The sequence below is a fragment of the Juglans microcarpa x Juglans regia genome, chromosome 3S, assembly GCF_004785595.1.
Source record: "Juglans microcarpa x Juglans regia isolate MS1-56 chromosome 3S, Jm3101_v1.0, whole genome shotgun sequence".
Classification (NCBI taxonomy): domain Eukaryota; kingdom Viridiplantae; phylum Streptophyta; class Magnoliopsida; order Fagales; family Juglandaceae; genus Juglans; species Juglans microcarpa x Juglans regia.
In genome coordinates, this window is record NC_054599.1 from 2,417,432 (window position 1) to 2,424,656 (window position 7,225).

Sequence of the window (7,225 nt, forward strand, 5' to 3'; positions counted from 1 at the left end):
TCTTCAAAACAAACCATGAAAACAAACCATGGAGGACGACAGGTGGCTACGGTTGGTGGCGGACTGCATGGTGGTTGTAGGTGGCTGCGTCGGATTGGGTGGCTGCATCGGGCTGCCTGGCGTCGAACTAGCTAGTAGCGGCGATTGGTGAAGAATAACAAAGGGGCACAACGAGTAACAACAAAGAGAAAGCAAAATACGTTTTAGGGTATTTTAAGTAACAATCTGATGTAGTCATCCTCGTGGTTTTATTTTGTACAATGCTGAGATGTCAGTTTGTTATTGGGTGCTGCTATAAGTGTCAATGTCTTGCGCAATCTCTTCATATTGGTCGTTTTTAATATATAGTATATTATTGAAAGCAATTCCACATTCAGCTAATTCCCATCCAATATTTCCAACCATGCATGGCTTTATCCATGATTCCTCCCGTTGATCTCAACATGATTGGCATACATCTCTTTTTATTACCAATAAAAATTAATACATATTGTCATTATTAAAAAAATAATTTCGTTATAAATAACAAAACATTTAATATTAAATCAATTAGCTTGTATATATGATGTGTTCCATTTTCATTTCTCCTCTTCACAAACTCCAGTAATGAATTAATTCTTTTTTTCTTTTGTCCACTGTAATTGTAGTTTTTGACAAAAAAAAAAAAAAAAAAAAAAATCCCTTTGTACGTACCAATCCTCCTGATCTTAGACAATATCCTTGATTAGTCCTTTTCTCACTACTGCATCTCGAATGAGTTTGAGCGATTCCTCTAAATCGTCGCAGAGCAGGTGAGGATCAGGAATCACACTTGGATCAACAGACAAAGCAATGGTCATCTTGTTCATGTAACTTTGGAAATGGAAAGTCAGTGCCTGCAATAGCATATTCTTTTGTTCGATTAGTTTTCTTTTGAGTAAACATGATATTGATCTGTTGTTGTCAGTTTATACAGAAGTAAGGGAGACGATTCTATTAGAATTGGATCATGACTTACATGTGGGTGCCCATAAACATAAGGAGCAAGGTAAGCCATTGGATGGCCATAAAAGCTAATTTCTTCCTGCGGGCCAACCAAGCCGGAAATGGCCATTGTTGTGTTGGAGATTGCTCTGTGCGTTATGGCAGCAGCAACCTGTAAATATCCATGTAAACATAATCTATGAAATTATTCAGCAGCTCTTTAAACTTCCGCCTCTTTCCTGCATTAATGCGACATTTCCTATCCACAATTTTATGACAATGGCTTTACTTACTTTTGTTTATCTGCGTATAAATTTGGATGTGATTAATTCCTTGCTAATAATTTATTTGAGTACACTAGCGATCAGCTGGAGTTTTGTGAAGTTAGAAACTAAGTACTAGTTCTAATTAAGGAGATAAAGTGCGTATGTACCTTGGCTCCAAATGTTCTGAGTACTAACTCAGCACACGAATATGTGCATATAGCTTCACGTGAGAGCTTTTTTCTGTCAATGGTGGCCTTAGCTTGTCGAACATACTCCAATGGGTCGTCTTGCAAAGCAATGCTGAAGGGAAGGAGCAAGTATCCGATCAAATTGCCCCACCTGGTCTTCGACCCCTTAGCCATCATATCAGCCAGATCCTGTTTAATTGACAGCATTACTACACGAGAAACATTGGCATGGAATATTTCGATCAAAACTCATCAAGTTTATATCTGATAAAATATAAACTAAATAATTCAATACATATCTTTCTATGATCAGCTTCCACTTTTGGAATGATCTATGATTTAGATTTTTGGGTTTATCATTGTAGTGAGGCATATTGGGATGTGATATCTTCAAACAATGATGAAAGATAATTTACCTGGATTCCTACAGTTTTTCGTAGATTGACAAGAATGGTTGCCCTAAAGTGGGTACCTTTTGGAATATTGGTTTTCCTCTGCTTCACTCGCCCATCTTTCTGCTCCTCACCTGCTGAGTGAATCTATACATGAATTAGGGAAGGTTATAAAGCATTATAGTTGGTTTACTATATATAAAATGTTGAGGCAGTCATGTACATGCATTTGGTTTATGATACTATAATACTCATCATTGGACCAACTAAAGTGTATTAGTACTGAATTGGGGGATTACTATGATCAAATGCCACGTCTAGACCTGATATGTGTTGATTGGGAAAAACAAGATTCAAGAGATTCTTCTTGGGCTTGGATAACCAGAAACAATGAGAAGAGAATTTACAGGATCGATGTTATTGCTGACAAAGAACTGAAAAAAAAAATGATCCAAGACATGCAATACCAAATAAATTTCTGCCTATCAATCACAAAATGACCTTTTCTTTTTCACTATTCTCAATGGACTATATAAGTTTTGAGTAATGCTAAATACAGTCATATGCTGTGTAAGCGCCGCGTACTCATTTTGAAAAATAGTGAAGTCCACCATTAAAAAATTAATTTTTTTATGTGAATCTCATACCTGCACACTCTATGACTGTATATATCATTCCTCGAAAATAAATGTGACATTAACTAATTAGCAAATAAGTAAAAACAATAAAAAAGAAACTTTCAAAATATTTGATGCCACATCAGAAGATTGATAATGAAAGGATGATGATGACAAAGAGCATAATAAACAACATTACTCAATTGTCAATCTTTAAACATGATATCACAGTATAATCATCTATATATGGAATTGATGGAAATTAACTTACCGTATCTACGGTTCAGATATCTGGAAAGGCCAGCTTGAGTTACTCCAACAACTACGTCATTGACAGTCTACAAAACACATCCATACCAAAATTAAGGAAAAATGCTTTATATATGATTGTATAAAGAAAGTGCATAAACAAATGCCTATCAACTATATCTATAAGCATCATGTGCTTGAAGCAATCTTACAACAGAATGGCTTATAATAGCCTTTGCATGGTTTTGGAGAGACAATATTGCATGGGTTGTCCTTACTTTGTGATAAAATATCGTAAATGATTTATTACAAATACCAATTAAATTTTTCCATTCAAACTCTTATAGGTTTATATACGTGTGTGTATATATTATCAAAATATTATCTAAATGAGTAATGTTACATATAGTTGTATAATGCGTAAGCACCATGCAGTCATTTTGAAAAAGAGTGGAGTGTACTATTAAAAAATTAATTTCTTTTCATGTGAGTCCTGTATTTATTCACTTTTTTTAAAATAATTATACGGTATTTTCGCACTCATGACTGCAACTATTATTTCTCTATCTAAATTTAAGTAATAGAAGTTATTTAATTTAAGTAGATTCTAACTTGGTCAGCGACAACGAGCAATCATTTATGACTAAATTGTTCCTATATATTGGATGGTGCCGAAACATTTGGAATTAAGACATAAGAGTTGCCCACACGTTAGCCAGAAGGTGCCAATTTTTTTGTTGAAATTCCAAGTAGATGAGCCAAATTTTGGACCAAAAGAAGGACGAATTATGTAACGGGTTAGCTAGCTGAGTCGGGCTACTCTACCGTCCAGAGTAGTCTGCTCAATTGTCTCTTTTGGTTTTTAGTTATTTTTCATATTTTTTAATATATTTTTATATTTTAAAAAAATAAAAAAATATTTTAATACACTTAAAATCACTTCTTTAATTATTAAATTAAAAAAAAATTGCCAATAGATTAAATGGAGCGGTATACTTGACAGGGCAAAATAATTTTTTCCTAGCTATTATGGCCAAGGAAACGTCTGGACGCTACATGGCCAGTCAACTTTGGCTAACAGTACCATTCACTGACTAATCTATAAATTTTTAAAGATACAAAGGTCAATCTTTTTTAATAAAAGTTATTTAAATGAAAAAAATATCTTATATTTAAATCAGAAAAAGGGTACTATTCTTCCTTATTTTACCAAAATACCATTTTAAATAATTTAATAAAATAATATTTAATAATACAAAACAAAAATCATTTCAGCTAGACATTTACGTAAAAAACACTTAAAATGGGAAACTATCACATCTTAATCAATGGGTAAATGAAAATAATACCGTCATCAAAATTTAAAAACTATAATTCTCAGGAAAATACGGATTTCAAAAAATAAAATTATAGGAAATGTTTCCAAGTCCACGTTCCAAAGATGAAAAGTCATATGCTACTGTTTAGTTATAGAAACACTTTCAATCCATCATATATAATCTCATTTTATTATTATAATTTTTTTAAATTCTCATATAAAATATAAAAAATAATTCAATTTTTTCAAATCTTAAAATAATAATAATATTAAAAATTATATTTTAAAAATATTTTATTTAACTTATCTAAAACTATCTCATTTTATCTCATCTTATTATCTAAACGAGTCCTTAAATTTTTCTATTTACCGGTAGGCCCCAAAAAAGGTAGGACTTAATTTGAAAAATTAAAAAAAGATTTCCATGGTCCCACTACTACATTCCAAAGCAAACTAAAATTGAAATGAAAATCTGTCCCATTCAGGTGACAATCGATCGAGGTTTTGTTAGCTTGAATATATTTCGCCACTTATTAAATAAAAATAATAATTTTAACCTGAATAAATAAATAAAAATGGGTTGTTATGAATAGACATACATACCGTGTTCATTGCATTCTTCACGAGCTTTATGTCGTCCAAACTGACCGCCCGATGTACGAATTTCTTGATGTTCAGCTCAACTCCAGGTGCACCTTTGATTGGAGTTTTCATGTCTTTTAGAAATAAAATGGTCGCCGCAATCAATAAGATATCCACCACAGTGTTCCAAATCAACCTTAAAAACAACCAAAATGCTAAAAGGAACCACCAAAACCCGTTCGAATTATTTGAACTTGCACGGTTTTTGGCTGGAATAGTAGGCAATGCTTCAGGGTCAGAGGTTTTTCTCGTGCAAGCTAGGAGAAGAGATATTAGAGATGCACCATCCCCCATTGAGTGGTGGATCCTAAAAATCCCAACAGCCTCTGCATCTGAGGTTTTGATGTTGAGAAGGTGGATTTCCCATAATGGTTTTGAGAGGTCTAAGGGAGTTCTTGTGAGATTTGACACATAGTCTTCCACAAATCTGTCTGGAAAATCTATGTTGGAATCCAATTCAGGAACAATAACATGATCCTCCATATTTACTTTCGTTTGACTCCATTTTTGCTTTCTGCAGTACTTGCTGCCATCAACGACCTTTTGTTTTACAAGAAATGGAAAACGTATGTTAAAATCTTTAATTAAAAATTAATGCAAATGGCACATCTTGCTGACTATCAGGGACAGAAAGAAATCTTTTTGTTGTTATACTTGAAAAGGGGAGTGTTTCTCGGTTTCGGTATCAGTAAAGTTCTTGTGAGAATCAAAATAAGGTACTGTTGGTGGTCATGCCAATCTCACGGTGGGATGTGAAGGGGGTGGGTACGCAAAATTCCACTTCCCATGAAAGTACCTACCTTTATTTTTTGTGGCCCAATTACCTTATTATTAATTTGGCTTTCTTTTTTGTTTCCTTTATACTCCAGAAATTAAAAAGCTTTTGATTTGGTTGCAACCAAAGTGGACTGTTCAAAACAGATTTGAGATCAGTCATTTGTGGAGGATTTCCAGCTCAATGTGAGTGGGAAGTATCAAAGTTTTGATTGGATTGTGGAAACTTTGGTGATGTTCTTTCTGAATGTAAGTTCATGTTCAATTGGGCCAAATGGCCTCAAAAGTATTGGGGGGAAAAATAAAAGAAAAGGTATTGGTTTTATGGTATTCAAGAAAACTAAACCATGGTTTTTGACCAAGTCCCACCAGAGAGAGACAAAGATAATTAAAAAAAAAAAAAAAAAAAAAAAAAAAAAAAAAAAAAAAAAAAAAAAAACAGAGGAACCCAGCGAAGAAGAAGATCATGAGAAGAAATACGATAATTTTCTTACCAACTTGCTGGAGAATCTAGGATGCTTGAGCAAAGTATGTTCCAAACCAGCTTTAACAACGTTAGGATTGATTGGCGTCTTGCAACCGATGATGGCGATGATATAACAGTTGAAGCGTGGAGCATGAAACAACCGAGCTGCTGGACTTAACGCCACCTCACGATTGCTTGATGATGCCTTACCATTGCCCATCAGCATCATCTTGCTTCTCCAATCCCCTCCGACTCTCTTCTTTGTGGAGGATTTTGTTTCTGTTTTCGTTTCAAAAAGCCCTCAAAAGCTGTCCGTCTTCTCCTGCTCAGACCTCAGTTGTGGGTATTAATACATGTGGGCTTGAATTCGTCTAAAATGGGGGTAAGATAGTGAGTATAGTCAAAGTAATACGGCTGACGGTAAATGGCTAACTGCCTGCTTTGGAATAAAGAAATGTCCGGAACAACCACTTAACTTTCCTAGAAAATATAAGAGGGTTAAATGCATTCAAGCTAGCCTTTCCTCAATTTTTTTAACACACTGCAAGCTGGCCTAATTTGAGAGTTTGGTATCCCCAACATTTTTTTTTTCCTTCACGATACCTTCTGCAACTGAGTGCTTTTCCCATCGTTGCCATATAAATAACAAAAGTAATAGAGATACAATTCTTTTTATAATCTTTTATTTAACTATATTTTAAATGATCAACATTTTTATAAAATAACTTATAAAGTGACGTTACTTTAAATAAATATTCTCATTTTAAAACATGGTTATATAGGAGCATAATCAATGGACTCAATAAAGTTTGATCAAAATATAGCTAGATAATTCATTTTTTATAAATTTAACTTACCACTTTTCAATAACACCAAATTAGAGCATCCTCATTAGTTTGACTAAATCCATTTTCAAAATTTAGTTAATATCACATTTTTTTACATTTGTCTATTCCATTTAAATTTAATCTTCACATTGGATTATCCATTCACTCTCTATATAATAATATAATATTATTAATTTAATCATTTTTTTATTTAATTTATTTTTATCACATTTTGTAACTACTAATTAAATGTTAATAATAATTATATTCTAATTAAAGTAATATTAAAAAAATCATATTTTTAAAAGTCATTTAATGCTAATAATAAAAAATATTTGATTAAACTCATCTAAATTTCTATCTAAATGTCTTAATTACAAACCAAATAGTATTTTTGTTTGGAGTGAGAAACTAATATTTTAATATTTGTTTGGAGTGAGAAATTAGTATTTTAATATTTGGTGAATCAATTGTAGTTCTCCATCTTTGGCCAACCATTGTAGCAAAAGTCTAAATTATTTTA

General features: G+C 32.7%; 1 protein-coding gene across 2 annotated transcripts; it reads right to left on the minus strand.

The window, feature by feature from the left end:
* Positions 1–657: 657 nt before the first annotated feature.
* On the minus strand, positions 658–6,320 carry LOC121257050 (O-acyltransferase WSD1-like). 2 transcript variants are annotated; one of them, XM_041157918.1, is made up of 7 exons: positions 5,904–6,320; positions 4,597–5,175; positions 2,698–2,764; positions 1,834–1,946; positions 1,397–1,606; positions 998–1,135; positions 658–875 (listed from the first exon to the last, which is right to left on the minus strand). In XM_041157918.1, the coding sequence occupies exons 1-7, from the start codon at positions 6,102–6,104 to the stop codon at positions 708–710; spliced, it is 1,476 nt and encodes a 491-aa protein (XP_041013852.1). In that variant the 5' UTR covers positions 6,105–6,320; the 3' UTR covers positions 658–707. The 2 variants fall into 2 exon arrangements, with proteins under 2 accessions (XP_041013852.1, XP_041013853.1); XM_041157919.1 differs by having other exon boundaries at positions 1,834–1,943; positions 5,904–6,319.
* Positions 6,321–7,225: the final 905 nt, after the last annotated feature.

Excerpts from the sequence above, each read along its gene's own strand:
- LOC121257050 (XM_041157918.1), bottom strand. The coding sequence starts at position 6,104 with ATGATGCTGATGGGCAATGGTAAGGCATCATCAAGCAATCGTGAGGTG. Across the intron at positions 1,136-1,396 it reads TCAGAACATTTGGAGCCAAG|GTTGCTGCTGCCATAACGCA; the intron begins GTACATACGCAC and ends GGATATTTACAG. Across the intron at positions 876-997 it reads ATGTTTATGGGCACCCACAT|GCACTGACTTTCCATTTCCA; the intron begins GTAAGTCATGAT and ends ATGCTATTGCAG.